Source organism: Aquarana catesbeiana, linkage group LG06 (genome assembly GCF_042186555.1).
Source record: "Aquarana catesbeiana isolate 2022-GZ linkage group LG06, ASM4218655v1, whole genome shotgun sequence".
NCBI classification, from domain to species: Eukaryota; Metazoa; Chordata; class Amphibia; order Anura; family Ranidae; genus Aquarana; species Aquarana catesbeiana.
In genome coordinates, this window is record NC_133329.1 from 72,207,303 (window position 1) to 72,232,262 (window position 24,960).

General features: G+C 44.6%; 1 protein-coding gene across 1 annotated transcript in view; it reads left to right on the forward strand.

The window, feature by feature from the left end:
• Positions 1–24,960, forward strand: part of LOC141148599 (uncharacterized) — a 105,031-nt gene that overhangs the window by 58,776 nt on the left and 21,295 nt on the right. Inside the window, exons 6-8 of the mRNA XM_073636198.1 lie at positions 1,827–2,174; positions 9,967–10,269; positions 13,571–13,915. Of these exons, the coding sequence (XP_073492299.1) occupies positions 1,827–2,174; positions 9,967–10,269; positions 13,571–13,915 (996 nt within the window). The remainder of the gene's footprint in view (positions 1–1,826; positions 2,175–9,966; positions 10,270–13,570; positions 13,916–24,960) is intronic.

Sequence of the window (24,960 nt, forward strand, 5' to 3'; positions counted from 1 at the left end):
CTTTATCCAAGCCGGGTGATGACCGCTTCGGATGGTTTCGATCAGTCGGTTTGAAAAATACATAAGTACCTAGAGAGTCACCTCTTTTCTCAATAGTTACATCGAGGAAGTTGACACTCATGTCACTTACTTGTGCCTCCAATTTGATGTTATTCCCCTAGTGTTAAGGTAACTCAAAAATTCGTCCAAAGATTTCCTAGACCCCTCCCACATCAATAGGAGGTCGTCTATGAACCTTCGATAAAATCTGAGTTGAGGCAGTCGTTTACTGAAAATGTATCTGTCTTCCCACTCAGCCATAAACAGGTTGGCGAGGCTGGGAGCGTATCTAGCTCCCATAGCCACGCCAACCTGCTGAGAGAAAAAATGACCATTCCACCAAAAATAATTATGCGACATGCAAATGATATATGATTATATCATTTAGTTGATTGAATTTTTTATCACTTTTCACTTTATGACACTTTATGATTAGGGATTGTTTTAGCGCTGCTATTTTGAGTTCACTTGGGGCGAGTTTATGGTGAATCAATTTTTAATTTATGCTTGTTATTATTTAAGCAGCAGCTCAGATTCAACTTTTTTTCCATCAGCGCAGCGTTTTTGGGTGTATGAGTGGGCGGATTTTTGTACACCTGATTTTTTACATCATACCTAAGCATTGTACTGTAATGCACAATATTTACATCCGCACATTGTGCTGCATCATACAGTATTTAAATCTGTACATTGTGCTGGATCATACAGTATTTACATCCACACATTGTGCTGCATCATACATTATTTACGTCTGTACATTGTGCTGCATCATACAGTATTTAAATCTGTACATTGTGCTGCATCATACATTATTTACGTCTGTACATTGTGCTACATCATACAGTATTTACATCCACACATTGTGCTGCATCATACAGTATTCACATCTGTACATTGTGCTGTGCTATATACTATGCCACATTGCACTATATACACTATACTGAACATTACATACTTCTCGCCAAAGTGTTCATTGTCTTATTAGTAGCTGGTTGCTAAGCAGTGCCTGACTATTTTAACGAAGGTCGGCTCAGATAAAATGTTAGCTCTCTGATTATTTTCAAAGTACACGAAATCATATGTAATGGAAGAGTTTTATTTTTTTTTATGATTGTGCTGAGGTTTATACATGCCTGTGGGACACTTGTGGCACAGCAAAGTAAGATTATTTTAAGGACACAAGAACGCTTTTGTTTTCTTTAACAATGCCCCTTCCACTGTTAACACAATTTGGCCACGCCCACTCTTCGCTGGTGGCGCGCTGTATGCGACACATTACTACTCTCCTTGGGGCACCCAAAGGTGTCCCAGATCTTTTACAATCCTATAGTGCAGGGATATGCAATCAGTGGACCTCCAGCTGTTGCAACACTACAAGTCCCATCATGCTCTGCCTCTGGCTGTCATGCTTGTGGCTGTCAGAGTCTTGCTATGCCTCATGGGACTTGTAGTTCTACAACAGCTGGAGGTCCGCTAATTGCATATCCCTGGTATAGTGTATACTACAGGAAAAAAATCCTGTGCATCGCTAAAGTGTTCGGGTTTGACCTGGAGAAAAGGTGTCAACACTACCTTGACCTAGGAGGGGTTTTGTTAATATTTGAGCTATTTACAAATGTGATGCTGTTATCTCCCCTAAAGGAGCAGCCAAATGATTTGTGTAGTCACCTAGTTAGCAATCACTTGTACTGCAGTGCACTATTACACAACATAACTTTTCTGAACTAATACTTTTGAACTGTATGTGATAACTCCTCTGCTGGGTTCTATTTTTTTCTTCTTTTTAGGTTTTCTTGCACGGCCGGATGTGGAGATGATACAAATGCCAAAATTGTTTTTCGACAAACAAACACAGCTGCGATGTAGAATGTCACACTTTTATCCTGATAAGCTGACTGTGGATTGGTTTAATAAAGAAAATGGAAAGGATGAATTAAATTATATAGTTAACAATGACAAATACAAAGTTCCCAATAGCAGATCTCAGCTCCAGACAGATAAAACATTTACCTACACAGCTCTTCTGGAGTTCACCCCATCAATAGAGGATCATGGGTCAGAGGTCATCTGCAGAGTGAGCCATCCCAGTCTGGCGGAACCGATAGAGAGGACAACTGGACCCTTACATGTGCTGGGTGAGTACATTTAGCTGTATCTTAGTATTTTATGGATTAGCTGCTGAAGGATTGTGTAGATTATTCTTGTTAAATAATGTACAGGCAGTCCCCGACTTACGAACGCCCGACTTACGAACGACTCCTACTTACGAACGGCCTCAATGCCGGCTGCTTGTGCTCCATGCTGGTCCTGGATACCTCCGAGCAGCTATCTTGCCACATTCCACACTGCAGTACTTCATGTACTGCATGGCCAGAAGAGCCCCAGAAGCGTCCAGAACATCCCACGTCCCTGCACAGGCGGAAGCCGGAACATCCCACATGCCTGCACAGGCGGACACCGGAACATCCCACATCCTTGCACAGGCGGAGGCCGGAACATCCCACATCTCTGCACAGGCGGACGCCGGAACATCCCACATCCCGGCACAGGCGGACACCGGAACATGCCACATGCCTGCACAGGCGGACGCCGGAACATCCCACATCCCTGCACAGGCAGAGGCCGGAACATCCCACATCTCTGCACAGGCGGACGCCGGAACATCCCACATCCCGGCACAGGCGGACACCGGAACATCCCACATCCCTGCACAGGCGGGCGCCGGAACATCCCATATCCCTGCACAGGCGGAAGCCGGAACATCCCACATCCCGGCACAGGCGGACGCCGGAACATCCCACATCCCGGCACAGGCGGACACCGGAACATCCCACATCCCTGCACAAGCGGAAGCCGGAACATCCCACATCCCTGCACAGGCGGAAGCCGGAACATCCCACATCCCTGCACAGGCGGACGCCGGAACATCCCACATCCCTGCACAGGCGGACGCCGGAACATCCCACATCCCTGCACAGGCGGAAGCCGGAACATCCCACATCCCTGCACAGGTGGACGCCGGAACATACCACATCCCTGCACAGGCGGACGCCGGAACATACCACATCCCTGCACAGGCGGACGCCGGAACATCCCACATCCCTGCACAGGCGGAAGCCGGAACATCCCACGTCCCTGCACAGGCGGAAGCCGGAACATCCCACATCCCTGCACAGGCGGACGCTGGAACATCCCACATCCCTGCACAGGCAGAAGTTACACTTACAAGCAGGGTTCCGACTTACGAACAAATTTCACTTACCAACAAACCTACAGTCCTTAACGTGTTCGTAACTCGGGGACTGCCTGTATTTTATTTCCTCCATCTGGGTATTCAAGGTAATCCTTTACTGAAACCTAACTATCTGTTGACTGTGTTAGCAAACAACATCGGCCACCTCCTTTGCCTTACTATTTGTCTATCCCTGTGATCAGCGGTCTCACTGACCAATCTATCAGAAGAGGCAAGAGTCCACAAATACAGCAGCTTGGTTGGTCTGTACAAAACAAAGTGCCCTGTTTTGGGGAATCCCAGGGTGCTTTGGAAGAAAGCAGGGTTAATGTGCAGGTACTAAATATTTTGTCTTAAAGCGGTAGTAAACCAATGTTTTTTTTTTTTTAATCCTAAAAAGGCAATGCCATAATTTATTGCATTATGTGAAACTTACCTTAGAACAAAGCCCTGCAGCGGCGTGCGGTCACCACTGAAGGGGCTTCCATCTTCAAGCAGTCTTCCTTCCAGGTTTGCAGACTCTGACTGTGTGAGTGGCCAGAGCTGCGAGGACGTCAGTCCCACGCAAATGCGTGCGGGAACCACTGTTCACGGCACCGTACTCTGAAGGAATGGCACGGTACGCCGTTCCTTCAGAGCACATGCGCTGCTGATGTCACCGGCTGCATCAAAAAGTAAATACCTCTGAAACTGTGAATGTTTAAGAGATATTTACTGTACCTATAGGTAAAGGCAGGGATTTTTTTCTCAGTGAAAAGGTGCAGGTACTCACCGCTTTGTCTCCGCCCCCTATCCACCCCTGAGCACTGTCCCTTGGTTCCACCTCCTACTTACTGCCCAATACTGCCTCTTTTAGAGAATACAGAACCAAGTATCATTTTGTGGTGTTAAGGTATCGAATTTGTTAAGGATAACAAGAAAGGCAGTAAAATGGATCCCCTGCAACCAGCAACAATAGATCCCCCAATAACAATAGAACCCACACAACAATATACCCCCAGCAACAGTAAACTCAACCCAGCAACAAAAGACCCTACCAGCAACAATAGTCCCCCAGTATCAATAGACCCTCCAGCACACCCTAGCATCCCTTGCCAGTTCAAACACTTAGTGCTGGAGGTGCTGGAGGTGTGTTCCCCCCACATTTCCGCAGAAAAAAAGCCCTGGGTAAAAGTCATGCATGGGAGTTTACTCCCACTTTAAGGATTTTTCCCAGGCTTTCCTGTTCCTCCATTAAGCCCGGGACCATGGTAAACAGACAGGACAGCTTCACACAGAGGAGATAGAGGAGAATGCATTCCTCCTTCTCTTTTATGACTAATGAAGCTGAAAGCAATGATTTCACTTCCAGTTTCAGAGCTGTCATTTCCTGGATGTTACAGCCAGGGAAGCAGCTAAGCAGGGGATATATGGTTCATAATCAAGCATGATGTATGCTTAGTTAGCTGCTTTGGAGGGGAGGGAGATATTGGGGTATAACAGAACTCTGATGTCTAAAGAGAACCTGTCACCTGCTAAAAATGCTATCACATAAGGGGCTTGTTAGCCCACTTGTGATAGCAATAAAGGTGAGTGTAAAACATTATTTTTTTAATGAAAATAAATATAAAATGTTAAAAGTACCCCAACCCCCCTGCGCATATGTGGAACTGCACGCATAATGTGTGACGTAAAAAATTGTGTTCTTTACAGTTTCTGTTTTCAGAAAAAAATTAACTTGTTTGGCGGTTCTAAGTAATTTTTTTAGAAAAAAAAGATGGCTTTAATATTTGTGTGAAAAATTAAAAAATTGCCCTGGACAGTGGTTAAATTCAACCTGTCCCTTACAAATTTAAAGCAGAACTCTGGGATCTGCAAAAATATCCCCCATTAGTACACCCCCCACACAAAACACTAAACATTTATTACATTTGTGAAATTCCTTACCGATCATGAGAAATGTTGAAATGAATTTTCAGGAAGTCAGCTCTGTAGTTCAAAAAATGCATCATGTATTCTGCTAGAGAGGAGGTGTTAGAACAGTGATTGCATCATATCCTGTCCTATCTCTTTACACTGTCATTAAATGACATTTCCCTTCATGCTTTGCATATTGCACTGAATGTGGGAGGTACACTAGGCCTACAATAAATGTAAACAAGCCCACTTCAACCGAAATCACACCCCTCATTCTGCAGCCACACTGCTGAGCACAACACAGACAGCTTTGAGATCTTTCTAATAGTAATCAGTGCCTGTATGCTGTATATGAGCACATCCCTAGCTGCACCTCAGTGTGGTCTCATCAGTGCCGCTTATCAGTGCTGCCTCAGTGCAGCTTATCAGTGCCCATCAGTGTGGTCTCATTAGTGCCCACCAGTGCAGCTTATCAGTGCCCATCAGTGAAGCTTATCAGTACAGCCTTATCAGTGCAGCTTATCAGTGCCCATCAGTGAAGCTTATCAGTATAGCCTCATCAGTGCAGCTTATCAGTGCCCATCAGTGCAGCTTATCAGTTCCCATCAGTGCAGCTTATTAGTGCGGTCTCACCAGTGCAGCTTATCAGTGTCCATCAGTGTGGTCTCACCAGTGCTCACCAGTACAGCTTATCTATGCCTATCAGTGCAGCCTTATCAGTGATCATCAGTGCAGACTCATCGCTGCAGCTTATCAGTGCCCATCAGAGCAGCTTATCAGTGCTGTCTCACCAGTGCAGCTTATCAGTGCCCATCAGTGCGGTCTCACCAGTGCTCAACAGTGCAGCTTATCAGTGCTCATCAGTGCAGTTTATCAGTGCCCAGCAGTGTGGGCTCACCAGCGCAGCTTATCAGTGCTTATCAGTGCAGTTTATCAGTGCCTAGCAGTGAGGGCTCACCAGCGCAGCTTATCTGTGTGGTCTCACCAGTGCAGCTTATCAGTGCCCATCAGTGCGAACCCCCGCTCCTCTCCCCCTCCTCCCTGCGACTACTGTGGGCGCCAGGCTGTGGCTTCACATCCGGGCATGCACTGCGCATGCTTGAGCCGCGCTGCGCGCTGTGATTGGCCAAGGCTATCTTCTGGGACCTGTGATGCATCCCAGAAGATTGCAGGGAAGGAGGGGGGGAGAGGTGGACTTCCTTCCGGTGCCGCGGAGCCCCGTGAGGATGTAGGAGCTGGATGCCTCTAAGAAGAGGGTATCTGCTTCCCCCCCCCCCCAAAAAAAAAATGACATGCCAAATGTGGCATGTCAGATGTCAGGGTGGTCACCCTCACTTAAAGCTGAAGTTTCCATTTTTGGGTGGAAATCCGCTCTAAGCTTAGACAACAGTGTTGGAAGGTTTGCGGAAGGTTTGCGCTTGTGCCAAGGCTCTGGAGTTCCGCCACTGTGGGCGGGCTCCCAAGAGCCTGGACTATGGCTCCATGGTGGGGTTGCTGGTTGCAGTTATAAGCAGAGAGTGTCTACATTCTCTCTCACACTGCCCAGACCCAGCACTGAAAGCTGCCCCCCCCCCCCCCCGCTTGACCTGCTCCTTCTCCTCCCGCCCCTATCCTCCAAATTCCAATCCCTAGTAGCAATGTACAGGGAAAGGTAATGAGTGGGCGGAAAAGCCCAGCAGCCGGCAACTACTGTACATGGTGGAGGAACTATGCAGGGTGCAGACTGGCTGAACTTCCTTTCTGGGGATGAGTGAGCTCACCTTCCATGGTGACTGAAGTGTCCCCTCCCCTCCCTTCTTTCTCCTGTCTCTACAGTAATTTAGGGAGACTCAGATGTAAGGGGTGCTCAGTGGACTCTGATGTAAGTGGGTGCTTTGGTGAGCAGAGCCCCCCTTGCATCAGAGTGCTCTTTTACACCAGAGTCCACAGAGTTCCCCCTTACATCAGAGCCCCTCCTTAAATCAGGGTTCCCAGAGCACCCCTTACCTCAGAGTTCCCTTTTACATTACAGTCCACAGAGATCCCACTTACAGTGAAATTATAAAGACTCTGATTTAAGCGGGGCTCTGGGAACTCTGATTAAGGGGGAGGCTCTGATGTAAGGGAGAATGCTGTGAAATTTGGTGTAAAGGGGAACTCTGATGTAAGCGGGGCTATGGAAACCCTGATTAAAAGGGAATGCTGGGAACTATGATGTAAGTGGGGGCTCCGGTTACCAGAGACACCCTTATATCAGAGTTACCTTTTACAACAGAATCTGCAGTGTTCCCCCTTGCATCAAAGTCCCCTCCTTACATCAGAGTCTTTAGAGTTTTTCCTTACATCAGAATCCCCAGAGTTCTTCCTTACATCATAGTCTGCAGAGTAGACTTCAGTCTCCATATCTAAAGGGGAACTCTGATGTAAGGGGGGGCTATGGAAACCCAGATTAAAAGGGAATGCTGGGAACTATGATGTAAGTGGGCGCTCCGGTTACCAGAGACACCCTTATATCAGAGTTACCTTTTACAACAGAATCTGCAGTGTTCCCCCTTGCATCAAAGTCCCCTCCTTACATCAGAGTCTTTAGAGTTTTTCCTTACATCATAGTCTGCAGAGTAGACTTCAGTCTCCATATGTAAAGGGGAACTCTGTGAGATCAAATTAAGGGGAACACTGCAAGTGCAGATTAAGGGGGTTTGTCACTGTTAGCACAGTAAGGATGTGGAATTCACTTACACAATTTGTGGTGTCAGCAATAAGAATTGATAATTTTAATAAACTCTTGGATGGATATCTTAGCGAAAACAGGGATATGGGAAATGATTATGAATACGCACACTTACACAGGATGAAATGGATGGACTGGTGTCTTTATTCAACCTTACCAACTATGTAACTATGTAAGGGGAACTCTGCTGATTCAGATGTAAAGGGGAACTCTGCGGATTCAGATGTAAAGGGGAAGTCTGCCGATTCAGATGAAAAGGGGAACTCTGCCAGTTCAGATGAAAAGGGGAACTCTGTGGATTCAGATGAAAAGGGCAACTCTGTGGATTCAGATAAAAAGGGGAACTCCGTGGATTCAGATGAAAAGGGGAACTCCGTGGATTCAGATGAAAAGGGGAACTCCGTGGATTCAGATGAAAAGGGGAACTCTGTGGATTCAGATGAAAAAGGGAACTCCGTGGATTCAGAGGAAAAGGGGAATTCCGTGGATTCAGATGAAAAGGGCAACTCTGTGGATTCAGATGAAAAGGGGAACTCCGTGGATTCAGATGAAAAGGGGAATTCCATGGATTCAGATGAAAAGGGGAATTCCATGGATTCAGATGAAAAGGGGAACTCCGTGGATTCAGATGTAAAGGTGAACTCTGTGGATTCAGATGTAAAGGTGAACTCTGTGGATTCAGATGAAAAGGGGAACTCCGTGGATTCAGAGGAAAAGGGGAACTCTGTGGATTCAAATGAAAAGGGCAACTCTGTGGATTCAGATGAAAAGGGGAACTCTGTGGATTCAGATGAAAAGGGGAACTCCGTGGATTCAGATGAAAAGGGGAATTCCGTGGATTCAGATGTAAAGGTGAACTCTGTGGATTCAGATGTAAAGGTGAACTCTGTGGATTCAGATGTAAAGGGGAACTCTGTGGATTCAGATGAAAAGGGAAACTCTGCAAGTTCAGATGTAAAGGGGAACTCTGTGGATAAGGTGGATGTGCGAGATAGGAGTGCAGAGAGAGAGAGAGAGCACATGGGGCAGATAACACAAAACCGGACCACGGGCGTTTATTGGGGAGCCTCGGAGTACAGACAGTAGAAAAACTAGTCCACAGAACAAACAATAGACACAGCCATGAAGACTGATCCTCAGGACTACAATATGGGACAGCAAAGGGGAGGTAGTCACAGGGCAAGCAGAAGGCACAGCAATGAAAAGTGTGCCTCAGGACAGCAGTATGGGACAGCAAAGGGTTGATAGTCCACAGGGCAGTGTATGGCACAGCAGGGGTTAAAGTCCTTGGCACACGGGCAGAGCAGAGATTGATACTGCAGGGGTTAAAGTCCTTGGCACACAGGCAGAACAGTATTGGCTTTTAAAATGTAGAAAGGCAGCAATTTAGAAATTGGATGAAAGGTTTAGCACTGGGAAACACTTTTTGAAAGATAAAAAGTACTTTTTTATACACAACTATATAGATCAGACCAAAATGAGGCACAGATGAGGAAGAAAGAGGGACAGAGGGACATTGCTTCAAATCAGGGACAGTCCCTCCAAATCAGGGACAGTTGGGAGCTATGCTATTTCTACCCTTTGCTATAGGGGACACTTTTCATTAAATCCATTTGATTAGAAATGTTATTTAATCACAAAATATATGCATATCGTATACTACAAAAAAAAATGGAAAAAGGTGGCAACCTTACCTAAGACTGCAGGAAGGGGGCCTGCTGTAGGTCATGTAAAAGAGTCAATTTGCAGGACCGTAGTAAAGGGCCCCGCAATGGGATTAAAGGGCCCTGGGATTGGTGGGAAGGGCCCCAGTACCAGAGGTCAGGAGGGCCCTTCATTCTTTCTTGCACCAGGGCCCTGAAGGTTCTAGTTACGCCTCTGTTTGACAATAAAATGTAAAAGCTGATTCTGTGTGCACCAGTGTTATTAAATCTCCCCCACCATGTCCATTTGAAGAGTCTAGCCACTAAAAAGGCAGTATGGCTTGTAGAAACAAAAATGGACAGGTTTGTATGAAAAGCATTTCTTTGTTTTGAGAACATCTAGCATATATTGTATTATTTGCTTATTTTGTGTTTCTCTTTTACAGCCAGGCCTGATGTCCAGCAGCCCATACAACTCCTCATTAATGACTCAGGAGATATGGTGACATCTTTCAGCCTTCTCAGATTTTACCCAAAAGATTTAAGGATGATTTGGACATATGGACAAACTCAGGAGAAGCAGGCATCAGACGCAATCAGTGAGAATCCAGATGGTACATATTCTGTCACCAGTCAGTGTACAATCCCTGCAAATCTCTTTGAGAACCCACAATTCAGAGTCAGAGTGACATGGGACCATCCATCCATGGAGAGTGAGGACTACAGAGAATTATCTGTACAAGATTCAGGTGAGGAAAGAAAATTATCACAAACGTGCTGATTCTTCTTAATCTAATACCGCGTACACACGGTCGGACTTTCTGACGGGAAATGTTGGATGTGAGCTTGTCGTCGGAAAGTCCGACCATGTGTATGCTCCATTCAACATTTGCTGTCGGACTTTCCGCCAACAAATGTTTGAAACTCTGTTGTCAGAAAAAACTTTGTTGTCGGAAAGTCTGATCGTGTGTACACAAGTCCGTCGCACAAAAGTTCACGCATGCTCGGAATCAAGCAGAAGGAGCCGCACTGGCTATTGAACCTCCTTTTTCTCTGCTCGTCGTACGTCTTGTACGTCACCGCGTTATCACATGCGTAATTGTTGGCCAACATTTGTGTGACTGTGTGTATGCAAGACAAGTTTGAGCCAACAACCTTCGAACAAAAATCCCCGGTTTTGTTGGTGGAAAGTCCGATCGTGTGTACGGGTTATAAGGGACTGAAATGTTCTCGGTGGTGCGCTGAACTATCAGAATGCAAGACTGTTATGAGCAACACAGACATTCCTGTTTTAGGCATTTTTTACTGGAGGACTGGTATATGTTGACTGAGCTCTACATGCAGTGGTCAATGTGTAATTCCAGTGTGTAAACAGTCACAACAACATTTTGTTGTTGAGTGCAAATAACCAGAAAAGTTAGGGAGAGGTGGACACAAAGGAAACAAAAAGCTTTCCACTAAAACAATATTAAAGTGATGCAAAGGCTCTTTTTCTTGAAAAATAACAAACATGTTATAATTACCTGCTCTGTGTAATGGTTTTGCACAGAGAAGCTCCGATCCTCCTCTTCTCGTGTCCCTCCCTATTGGTCCTGGCCCCTCCCCCCTGCTGAGTGCCCCAACAGCAAGCAGCTTGCTATGGGGGCACCTGAGGCGAGCTGCTGCTCTGTGTTCATTCCGACAGCTGTGGTCCACCCACCCTCCCTCTCCTCATTGGCTCACTAACTTTGATTGACAGCAGCTGGAGCCAATGACGCTGCGCTGCCGTCTCAGCCAATGAGGAAGGAGAGTCCTGGGAAGCCGAGATACTCCTGCAACATTGCTGGATCAAGATAGGCTCAGGTAAGTATTAGGGGGGCTGGGGGGAGGTGCTGCACACAGAAGGTTTTTTATCTTAATAGATAGAATGCATTAAGATAAAAAAGCCTTCTGACTTTACAACCACTTTAACCGCTACGACAGCTCCCCTGTCGTAGCTGTACGTCAGCCCTTTAAGACTCTGTAGGAGGTGCTCGGAGCCGATGCGAATGCCTGACAGGCAGGGCAGGACTTAGGGTGGTGGGGGCCCCTGGGCTAGAATCACTTTCAGGCCCTACCTTCTATACATATGCACAGCTCTATAAAACAGAAATAGAAAAGGACAAGGTGCGCCAGACTCAGTGCAGTATTAAAGAATTTCTGTTTAATTGGACAAGACAAAACAGCCAAATGGCTACTCACAAAAGTAGATCATATATAAGCGTATAAGTGGGGGATACTGTACTGGTATTTGTCCTGGGTCCACAATTAATAAAAGCAATAAAAATGGAAAAAATGATAATTACCATATTTATCAGCGTATAACACACGCCTGCGTATAACACGCACCCCAAGTTTAGGAGGGAATTTTAAGGAAAAAAACTTTTAGGAGGGAAGTTTAAGGAAAAAAACTTACAGTTAAATGCCCATCAATGCAGCCTTATCAGTGTCCATCTGCAGCCTTGTCAGTGTCATTGCAGCCTTGTCAGTGTCATTGCAGCCTTGTCAGTGTCATTGCAGCCTTGTCAGTGTCATTGCAGCCTTGTCAGTGTCGTTGCAGCCTTGTCAGTGTCAGTGTAGCCTTGCCCCAGTGTCATTTGCAGACTTGTCAGTGTAGTCTTGATCCAGTGTCATTGCTGCCTTGTCATTACAGCCTTTCAGTTTAAAAATGGCGCCGCCGAGTAAGCGCTCAAATTTGAGTGTGAAACGCATCAGCTGTGTCTGTACTATCTGCCTGATTGTCCTGTATTTTTTGATGATCCAAGTTATACAATAAAGAAGATTTTTTCAACTTTATCCGGTGTACGGCATCCAGATTTTCCTGTTTCAAACCATACAGAGGCGGCTCTCGGCGGCTTTCAGAACGGGCGGGGCCGGCGGGCCCCCCTATTGAGCCCCGTCAAGCCCAATGGAAAGTCCAGCCATGCCGGCAGGTGCGATAGCTGCTGGGCACCCACAATCTCTCCTGACAGAGCGAGAACCGGGATCTGTGTGTGTAAACACACAAATCCCGGTTCTCTCAGGGGAGTGGAGAGAGATCGTGTGTTCATACTAAGTATAAACACCGATCTCTCTCCTCTCCTAGTCAGTTCCACCCCTCCACAGTTAGAACACACACAGGGAACACAGTTAACACCTTGATTGCCCCCTAGTGTTAACCCCTTCACTGCTAGTGACATTTATACATTGCTGTATAATTGTCTATGGTCCCAAAAATGTGTCAAAAGTGTCCAATTTGTCCGCCGCAATATCGCAGTCCCGATAAAAATTGCAGATTGCCACTATTACTAGTAAAAAAAAAAATGATAATAAAAATTCCATAAATCCATTCCCTATTTTGTAGACGCTATAACTTTTGCGCAAACATGCAAACCAATCAATATACGCTTATTGCAAATTTTTGTTACCAAAAATATGTAGAAGAATACATATCGGTCTAAACTGAGCCGTGCTCCGCTGCCCTCCGCCACTTACCGGAGTCGCCGGCAGCGGTGGAGGCGATCGCATCCTGTCTCCTAAGTGGTATGGAGATGAGTGATGGGAAGATGGCCCCCAACCCATTGCAGGGCGGAAGCGACGTCAAAACGCCGCTTCCGCCCATAGCTCTTAACCACTTGCCGACCGCTGCACGCCGATATACGTCGGCATAATGGCAGTGGTGGGCAAATGGGCGTACCCCTTTAAATGGTGGGGCTAGCGGGCACTTGCGTGCTCGCTGCGTACAGCGTGTCCGTGCCAGCGGGACCCGCGGACTCTATGTCCGCCGGTCTCTCGGCGATCGTGTCATGGAGCCGCAGGCCTGGTGTCAAAAATCCTTGCACCAGGCCTGTATAGCACGTATTGCACATATGTACTGCATATGTTTTTGTTTTTTTGTTTTTATTTATTTTGTCATACACTTTACTATGCGTAAAACAAATTATATTCAACACAGACACAACTACACTACTCAAATACACTCATACAGTATGTGTATAACCTAACCTCTGTGTATGTGCTTGATACTAACAATTTCATCTCCATATTGTATAGATTTCCCATGGTGGCCAAAAATTATAGGAATAACTCCACTCATTCTGCAGTTAAACCAGAAGACCACAGTTAGATGTACAATCTCTGGTTACTTCTCGAAAAATCTAAGAGTGACTTGGATAGAGAAGAAGGGAGATGCTGTGACGGACTGTACACAGAACAGACACAATTACCATATACCTGATATAAGACATGAGAGAATGGCTGATAACTCCTATCAGTGCTCCCCTTCCTTATCCTTCACACCGATATCAGACAAGGAGGATCTGGAATTTATCTGCAGAGTGGAACATCCCAGCCTGGAACACCCAATAGAACGAAGCACAGGACCTGCCAGGGTAAACGGTGAGTTTTACTGTTTGTTCAATTTTCTTGCGCCATATTTCAAAAAATGAACATTTGTATATACAGTCTCTTTGCCTTGAACCAGAAACATGTTTACAAATAGTAGATAAAATTTTCACTTTTGATGAGTTAAAAGCTAGATTAGTTCCCAAATGAAGGACAAATTTATTTATTGTCATGTTAAAATCCTTGCTGTTTTACAATGCATGTTATGCCTTAATCACACGACAACACCCCCTCTTCCTGTTTAGTATTCTATTGACCTAATGGTGACAATCCAAGTGCTGGCGGACGGAGACTATACATGCAGACATACAACATGATCTGCATCAATTCTGGTGAAAGGAGGCATGGTGCACGTTAATGTTTTTGTCTCTGGTGCAAAATGACCTTATCCCAGCAGAGACTGCTGTAGCTGGTTGTTAAAGTAGAACTGAAATTATTTTACAAAATTGTACAAAACCCCTTTACCTTTCCCAGTACACACTGGGCTCCATTCACAAAGCGGTATCTTACCTCATTCAAGTAAGTGGTAAGATACTGCATAGCATTTTTCAAAAAGTTTTTTGGCTTTCATTAACCACTTGCTTACTGGGCACTTAAACCCCCCCTCCTGTCCAGACCAATTTTCAGCTTTTAGCGCTGTCGCACTTTGAATGACAATTACGCGGTCATACAACACTGTACTTAAATGAAATTTTTATCTTTTTTTCCCACAAATAGAGCTCTCTTTTGGTGGTATTTGATCACCTCTGCGGTTTTTAGTTTTTATTAAAAAAATTGAAAAAGACTGAATTTAAAAAAAAAATTATATTTTTTTTAAATATTTTGTTATAAAATTTTGCAAACAGGTAATTTTTCTCCTTCATTGATGTACGCTGCTGAGGTGGGACTGATGGGCACCGATAGGTGGCAGTGATGGGCACTGATGGGTGGCAGTGATGGGCACTGATTGCTTACACTGATGGCAGCACTGCTAGGTGGCACTGATTGGCACCACTGGTGGGCATTGATAGGTGGCACTTGTGGGCATTGATAGGTGGCACTTGTGGGCATTGATAGGTGGCACTGCTGGGCACTTCGGGCACTGGCCAGTGGCAATGGCAGGTGGCACTGGCAGGCACAGATGAGGCATATGTGCCTCCTTCCTCTTCGGGACCGATGTCCCTTTAACATAAGCCGGTGATTGGCTTTTTGTCAGGGTGCGGTGCACGTGCACAGGGAAGGACGTCCCATGATGGCCTCCCATAAATTGAGGTCCGCGCTGTGGCCGTCATTCGGCTATGGCCCGGACTTCAAGTGGTTAAAAAACACTACTAAAATACTGCATGAGTTATTTTATGAAGTCATGTGGTATAGAAGAGCAAGCCTGCGTTAATTTATCACCAGTGGTAACTGGCCTCCTTACCACAGGCTGTCACTAGCTGGTTAGTAAGGAGTGGGCGGCCGCCGCGTCCTTAAGAACCGATGAGTCATCAGTTGTCAGTGGGGTTCCTTGCTGACAGCTGAATATAAAAAAAAAAATTCCAACAAGAAAAGTTAAGACAAAAACGGCATGGGGTCATTGACCTAGCATGCCCCTGGCATTACAAGGGGCGGAGTCACCCGGTGATGTCACCAGGTGGCCCCGGCCCATTAGCTATTTAAGAACTGTCAGACAGCGGAGCTGTCAGATTGTGGAAGCCTTCGGCAAGAGCGGACCTAATTTTATTTATTTTCGGATCAGCGGTGGGCATCATGATTGATGATGGATCTACACCCTGGGGGGCCATTTTTTTTTTTTTTAATAAAGGACTTGTCAAAAACTGTCTAATAACTTTTTTACACTACACATTTTAACTGTAAAAATAAGTGTAAAATGCAAGACGGCAGTGGGTGTAACAAGATGTCCGGTTGCCGCCTTCTCACTGTATCCTTACTGTGTAGGAGTGCGGGGTGTAGCAAGATGGTGGTGACGAAACATCACTCCTGTTACCAACTCTGATGGACACCTAATCTGACAGATCACCGGCGGCTGTCGTTCCATAAATAACGCATGCCGGGGATCACTACCTATTTACCACATGCATTTTTTTTTTTTTTTTGTGAATTTACTTTCACTCCTGTTTTATGTGGTATTTATCAAGCATTTTTGCTTTATGTGATAAACACCGCATAAAGCAGTAGTGATTTGGGAAAACATCTAAATACCGCATGCAATCTGGTTCTGTGAATGGAGCCCATTGTGATTAAAAATACAGATTAGCATTAACATTAGAATCTTGCATTTTGGCAGACCTGCTGCACCCTCAGATTTGTTTACCTGGGTCTCTCTGGAGCTGGCTAGTTTCAGTACTGCACAAGGGCAAAGCAGCTGCATGGATTTCTAATAAATATGCGATAAGAATACTTACTGTATATCTCAAGGTCCTTGAGGTCCTACTTTAAAACTGTACTCATATTTTATCTAAACAAAGTTAGGTGTAACACCTTTTGGTAGAATTAAGATTTTTTGGAGAAAGACATTGCAACTTCTAATGTCTGTCAAATGAGAATTAAATCTGTGCCTCATACATAGTTTTTTCCTTGGGCTATGTACAACAAACTTCTCCAACTTTACATTATTCTTCAAAACTTTCGCACTCCAATGCAACTAGGTGAGAAAGTTAGAGTGGCTAGTATAGAATAAGGTATCAGCACCCACAGACTGAATCCAAGCATATGACCTGGAGATGTCCTGTTTTTACTAGTTTCTGTTGAAATATTCTACTTGCCCCTAAATGCTGCTTTTTGAACATTTTAATGAAAGTGGCCTCATTATACCCCAAATTTTCTTGTTCTTGTCTGTAAGCCGTATACCTATGAAGTTGATGAACCCATGGTCACCCAACTATATACTGTACATTGCACAAAAAAATAAAATAATGGTTAATCAAATAATAGTATTTTAACAAAATATGCATGCAAATAAAAAATGCCTAAACAAATTTCTCAGAGCATGGGATTTATTCTGTTAATCCTATGTAGCAAGGTCTCCGGCCTCCTCCAGTCTAATGAGAACTTTTAAGACCAAAGATAGCTGACATCCTTCTGTATCAATAAAAAAGAAAGAAGGACGGCGCCCTCTGAGTGCAGCATGTATGTTAAAAATATTTATTACAATAGATACAAACACTCACATTTGAGTTGCTAAAAACCAGCATGTAAAGTAGTTTCATCCGCATGCTCTCTCGGGATGTTGGTGTCACGGGCCAGTGGGATGGTTCCTGGAATGTGAGTCCTGTGACCTGGGTCATTGTAGCTGTTCCGGTGGTGCCGAGGGTCTTCAGAGCCTCCGGGCGGCCAGGATGTCGGTCATGGATCCTCCGTGGAGAGCCGTGCTTACCTGCGTCTTCACTTCGAGGGTGAGGCGGGCGGTGCTTCGCGTTCGGAGTATGCGTGCTCCTTCATCAGGCTATGCTCTTCATCAGTATGCTTGCATACTCCGAACACGAAGCACCTCCCACCTGTGTTCCAGAACTGTGAAGGCTTTTTTTAGATGTTGTTTGGCAAACTCTAATCTGGCCTTCCTGTTTTTGAGGCTCACCAATGGTTTACATCTTGTGGTGAACCCTCTGTATTCACTCTGGTGAAGTCTTCTCTTGATTGTTGACTTTAACACACATACACCTACCTCCTGGAGAGTGTTTTTGATCTGGCCAACTGTTGTGAAGGGTGTTTTCTTCACCAGGGAAAGAATTCTTTTGTCATCCACCACAGTTGTTTTCCGTGGTCTTCCGGGTCTTTTGGTGTTACTGAGCTCACAGGTGCGTTCTTTCTTTTTAAGGATGTTCCAAACAGTTGATTTGGACACACCTAATGTTTTTGCTATCTTTCTGATGGGTTTGTTTTGTTTTTTCAGCCTAATGATGGCTTGCTTCACTGATAGTGACAGCTCTTTGGATCTCATATTGAGAGTTGATAGCAACAGATTCCAAATGCAAATAGCACACTTGAAATTAACTCTGGGCCTTTTATCTGCTCCTTTTAAATGGGATAATGAGGGAATAACACACACCTGGCCATGGAACAGCTGAGCAGCCAATTGTCCCATTACCTTTGGTCCCTTAAAAAGTGGGAGGCCAATATACAAACTGTTGTAATTCCTACACCGTTTATCTGATTTGGATGTAAATACCCTCAAATTAAAGCTAAAAGTCAGCAGTTAAAGCACTACTTGTTTGTTTCATTTCAAATCCATTGTGGTGGTGTATAGAGCCAAAAAGATTAGAATTGTGTCGATGTCTCAATATCACACTGGACCTCTTTGTCAAAGATCTTGTCTTCCAGATGAGCTGGTATATATGGATACAAGTACCCGTATCCTGCCGCTACTTTCTTTATGATGATTGGCTGTATTTTAGACACCCTAGGCAGGGTTTTAGGATCCCTGTCTGGTGCACGCTGAACTGGGCACCCAGCGACCACATCCGGATTGGGATCAATGTTGATGCTAGGCATGGGCATGATAGGGCAGACTTTGGGAACTCAATGAGTTAAACAATCTTCTTCAAAAGATCTAGAGATGCTAATCAGCGGGGCTGCATTGGCAGACAGCTTGAACTCCACATTAGTAGCAACAGCCGGGGGAACTTCACTCTCTTGCCCATCACTCATTTGTTCCTCATCGCTATCACTCCACTTCCTGGTGCAAGACAATGCATCGGAAAAGAGTTCAGATAGACCGTCAGATGGAATGTCTGAATCAGTCATAGTAGAGCACTCTTCAGCCGGGGATATAGTTGCGCTTGGCACTCGCTTTGACCGGCACAACTTTCTCATTCCCTTTAACGGCCACAGGCATCACCTCCCCCACGGGCACACCACTCTCACTTCTCACTTGCTTACCCGACCCCGGTATTTTCCTCTCGGGTAGCTCAGACGAGCATCTGGGCCTGACCTCGGCTTCTAGGAGCGACTGGGGCGCTGGGTCCTGAGGTGGTCACTGATGCAAGGTTAGCATCATGATGGCCAGTGGGACCTGGATATCACTCTCAGCTGGGATAGTGACATTCTTGTCCCAATCAACCTGTAGTATCCGAGGAGGTTTGGTTGGAGCGATAACTTCAAACAACCCCACAACTTCCACAGACGATCCAAGGCCTTAACTGTGTGGTCAGGCCAGAACATCGTTCACAAATCAGTCCTAGAGCCTCATAGCCTCCAGCGGTATATAGGGCAATCTTACCCCTTTGTTGCATACCTCACTCCGGTGTCAGTTAGAACTGGTTTCCCACCATCGAAGCTAAAACAGCCACTGGAAGCGTACTTTCTCCAATCCGCCATCTCACTCACAAACCGCGCCATTTCCTTCACTAACCCAAAATCAGACGCACGTGGCAACACTTCCTTATCCTCCTCTGCAGAGCGGGGGCTCCTCCCCCTGCTAACAGATTGGTGCAAATGTTCTCCACCTTCTTCTTGCTGCAACGCGCCAAAACTGTAATAGAGTCCATTTTGGAGTCTGTATTAACCCTCACAGTGCTGGCGGGAAGTGTCAAAAGACCCGGCTGATCTTTTCCGCAAGGCTGCTCTACAAGCATCACCTCCGCTGGCTGGGTCCCTGACTTGATCACCTGCTCTGGTACTTGCTTCAATTACTCAGTGTGGTCCCTGGTAATAAGGTGGTTGGTCCCTTAGTGGCGACAGCTTCCCTTTTACCTCAGACCATGACAGGTTCTCCGACTGTCAGAACTGTCACTTCTGGTTGGACTGCAAGCTGCAATCCCAACCCTGCATTGCTCTCTTGCTTCTGAATAGGCCCTCACACAGCCTATCAGCCAGACACCCCCAGGATAGGCCCAATCTCTGGCCTAGCATCCCAGGGCACATGACACACACCCACCCAGATAGCCATCTAGGTGGCACATTACACAGATCCCCTGGCTCCACCCAAATATATAAGCTCTCCCAGCAGGCCAAGGGATTCAAGAAAACCCCTGCCCATTGGCTGCGATATCCCATATACCCATAACCTGACCTTGGATTGTCCTTCTCATATCTAGTGCCACCAAGTGCCCGGCCAGGGTAAATACTCCTGACAAGTAAATTTGTGAGGAGCATCCCTGCCTAAACTCCAGGGTGCTACACCTACAAAACAGTGTCTCAAGTTAGGTCTAGCAACTAATCTCACTGTCATAAAAACGTAACACAAAGATCTTTCCGAAAAGGAAAACTGGTCTTATTCTTATGTAATATAGATAGTTAAACGGGTCTTTGTATGCCTAAAGCTGGATACACGCAGGTTTTTTTCGCTCAACCAGAAGTGATGTTGATGTGGGGATCTCTCTCGCTGTGCTTTTGTATTTTTGTATTCTTACAGGGAGACTCCACTTCCCCCTACCAGAGTACACTGATCAGCAATTGCAGCCATTGGCACTGGTTTTCCAACATTACTGTTCGACAGAAGTCATACATTAGACCAACTTCTGCTAAACAGAGAAGAGTACACAAACACCAAAAGTCGTCCGGTTTACGATGACTTTTGGTACATGTGTGCCTGAATTAAATATGATTTTAATAATTCCTAATTATAACTTTAATGGGAAATAAGTACAGCACTGCGCTAAGCCAAAGGAAGGTAGAATAGCAGCTAACACACCTATAGACTCAAGGCATCAAAAAAATAAAAGTGTAGCTCTATAATCCATACCCATGTGTATCACAATACATAAGTGCATATATAAGGTGAAATGCTGACAAAACATATATGACCATAAATATGGAAAATACTGTGTTAATCACAAGAGAAATTAAAAAATAATAAATGTACTTTGTTAACAAGTGTACCAGTGACTAGTACTGAGAAACCCGTGACGGTTCCATGAACCAAACACCTCGAACATAAAAAATAAAATAAAATCAAAACTCATAAAGCATAACAGTCCATATTGAACATGTGCAAAGTTGTGAAAAAATTGTGAAAAAAGGTCTATGGGGGTAGTATATGATCAGTGATGGAAAAAAATCTCCCAAGTTCACAAATGGATGGTTTCACCAAATCTGGCAAATGGGTAGACAGTAGGAGAACCACAAGTGTGCAAAGATTTTACATCAGTGCCGGGGCCATCACCAGGAATTGAAAAGGCTTACCGGATCTTAATGACCTGAAGTGGCATACGCCAAACAAGTCAGAAAGGCTTAAATGACCAACGATTCAGAGGAGTGCGTCTTATCAGATGTCATCAGCATATGGTGGAGAAAGGAGTAACAGCACGGCTTCCTCACCCATGGACAATCCAGCATAAGCCAAACGTATAATTCAAATGGCGCTAATGTTGGACTATCATCCAATAGACACGTGGCCAACTACACATGCATAAGGAAATCCATTATAGGAACATCCTTAAAGAAAAAGTCCCTTGAAGAAATAAGTGATGCAGAGTTCAGGGTGTACTTCAACCAGGTCATCAGTTGATAATAAAAAGAATTCTTAACGTGCACCTTCCACCGATCACTCAGGATTCCACCCAGTGTAGACACACTCCCCCTAGGGGGTTAAACTCACCAGAGTTGGAAAATAATAAAACATTCAGAATGATCCAAATCAGCAAACTGGAGTTGACATCACTCATAAGGGATCAGGGATGTTCAGGGCTCATAATGCATCAAAAACAAGAAGAGAAGCATAATAGCGTAATCCTGTTTATTGATTAAACCCCTTCCACCACATAAAAAACTCCCCTTCAATATATACACGTACATCAAATCATAAAATCAATAGGCAATCATAGAAGCAGGTAGTAGGAGCGTGTTTTACTTCACCATGAACCGTCAGCGCCGCCAGATAGGAACCGCGATTCACTTCCTAGTTGTGCAGTAGGCTCAGGTGGAGCGCACACGTCACTTCCTACGTCGCGTAAGCCACGCCCTGACGCGTTTCGTCATACCCTGACTTCGACAGAGGGCGTGGCTACGCGACTGTCTCTTAAGCTTAAATACCCCCATCCACCCCATCCAGCCAATCACAGTACGACATAGAGAGCGGCGGGTGCACGTCGCCAGTCACTGTCAATACTTACGGCTGCTTACAGGAGGGGGAGAGGGTCAAAAAAGTTCTGCACAGTTTGTTCAATCATTAAAAATATTAAAAACGAGCTTCAAAAATACCACAACAGGATTTACATACCCACGCTCGCACGGACACTTCTATAGGCATGCAAATCTCTAAAACACATCAGTATACAGCCATAAACACTGTCTGTAAGACTAGCTGTAAGCTGAATTCAAGCCTATCACGTTTGACCATTAAGCTAGCTTACCTAGATAAATCAATATTGAGCACAAACATCGATGCTCTACATTTTTTATAAATATATATAATAAATCACATAAAAATATTTATAGTTACAAAATGCGAATAAATAAGGTTAAAAAATAAGGAGTACCACAGAACAATAAGAAAAAGACACTTACGGTCATTAAATTCTCACTGCTCAAAAAAGTCACCTTAGTAGATTCAAGGCTTATAGCTAGATACTAATCTAGGTGACTATCAAATGGGAGACATAATTGGAAGAGACCGAACTCCAAAAAAGGGGAGCAAAACAAAGTAAAAAACACTGAAAATAAAAATACAGATAGAAATACAGGTAACAATACTCAGCATATTCATAAAAATCTAAACAGAGCAAAAAATATATAAAATACCAAAATATACCAATACAGGTCAGTTGCATAGCTAGAGTCGCATGGCAGGAGAGAAGGTCCCAGAGTCTCCAAGGAGACACCAGGAATAATCATAAATCAAAAAAGCCCCTATCACAGATATTGATAATCGCTTGTAAGGCGGTTAATATCAAGATCCATTAAAATCAGTACTCAACATAATAATAGCAACCGAAACTTTATACCAGAGTAACACACAACGTAAAGACAGGCCAAACTCAAAGCCAAAATCACATAATAGGACAGAAGTCGCATGACAAAACAAAAATACCCCAAAATCCTAATAGCATACCTAGGAGTGATCCAATGAGAAAGACGTTGATCGTAGACATCAATAGTCACTTATAAAGCAATTGATATCAAGATCAACGTTTAACCCCCTTGGTGATAGTGTGTCTACCAAGAAGATCCATTGGGTCTCTCTCTTAGAGAGGTCTCGGACCAAATTAGACCCTCTCCATTTAGGTTTCAAATGATCCACACCCCAAAATTTAAGGCCCGATGGATCTTGGTTATGCTTTAATTTAAAATGGAGTGATAGATTATGATCTTTAAAACCATTTTTAATATTAGCTATATGTTCTGCTATTCTAACCCTCAGCAGCCTTTTAGTCCGTCCTATATAGATCAGACCACAGGGACATTGTATAGCATACACCACGAAGGCTGTATTACATGTGATGAATTCATTTATAGTGAATTCCTTACCATTTGTAGTGGACATAAAGCTTTCTAACGCCCTCAATGGTCTGTCCACTTCCCTGCATGCACGGCATCTCCTACAACTAAAAAATCCTTTTTTATCCCAAAAGGTAGGAGGCCTAGAGGGAGGATCAAGTATTTTATGTACTATCTTGTCCGCAAAACTGTTGGACCTCCTGTATACGAACTTAGGCCTAGAGGGCAAAACTGGACCTAACGTCTTGTCCATACATAACACGTGCCAATGGGCATTAAAAATATCTTCCACCTCCCTGTACTGAGCGTGAAAGCCCGAAATAAAGCTCCATTCATGATTATCAGTATTTTGGGTTCTTGGCCGATCTTCTAAGCAGGCATCCCTGGATCGCATAGCTAATTCTTGGATAGTGGAGTCGAGTGATCCCTCCACATATCCCTTTTCCATAAATTTTTTCTTAATAACCTGGGCCTGAATCAAAAAATCAGCATCCTCTGTACAGTTCCTTTTCACTCTCGTGAATTGCCCCTTAGGTATATTCTTTAACCATTTAGGGTGATGTCCACTTATCATTGGTAGGTAGCTGTTAGAGTCTGTGGGCTTGAAGTAAACTTTAGTCCCCAATCTATTGCCTTGCCTAAAAATGGTGACATCTAAAAAATGTATGTTACTCTGACTAAAATCGCTGGTAAGTCTAATGTTGTTACTGTTAGAGTTGAGCTCATTTAAAAATTCCTGTAAACTTGTGCTGGACCCTTCCCAAATAAAAAACAGGTCATCAATATACCTCTTGTATAGCAAAAGCTGGGTACGGGCGGCAGAAAATATCGTTTTGTCCTCCCATTCCCCCATAAACAAATTTGCTATACTTGGGGCAAATTTTGCCCCCATGGCAACACCTCTACGTTGGGAAAAAAAACACCCATCAAACCAAAAAAAGTTATGGCTTAAACAAAAGTCAAGCGCATTTCTGATGAAAACTTTTTGGTTGTGTGGCAGGTCATCACGCTGACAGAGAGCCCAATTAAGGGCTAAGAGGGCGTCATCATGTTGTATGATTGAATAGAGTGACGCCACATCCGCCGTTACCAAATATAACTCTTGCTTGCCTGTTAGATCTACCTGCTGAAGGATCTGTAGGAGACTTTTAGTGTCCCTCAGATACGCCTTCGTGCGTACCACACTTTCCTGAAGAAAGTGGTCAAGGTATTGGCCCATCCGAGACGTGATGGACCCAATCCCATTAACTATCGGCCTCCCTGGAGGTTTATTAAGATCCTTGTGTATCTTGGGCAGGGTGTATATTATAGGGATTCTGCTATCACTCGGCACCAGATATCTTCTTTCTTTGTTAGACAGAACCCCAGTTGAATAACCCATTTCTACCAAATTCCTCAAATCCTTTTCATATTGGGCAGTAGGGTCCTTTGTTAATTTGGCATATGTTACATCATCGTTTAACATTTCAGTGAGCTGATTCACATAAAAGTCCTTATTCAAAATAACTACCCCCCCCCCCCCCTTTATCAGCCGGCCTGATCACTATTTCCTTCCTTTTCTCCAATGAAGCAATCCCATCGATAATATGTTGGGGATTAACATTCTTTTTAGGCATAAGCTGTTCTAGATCACGCACCACCAACCCTTTAAACACCTCCATGTGTTGGCTGGCGCTATTAAG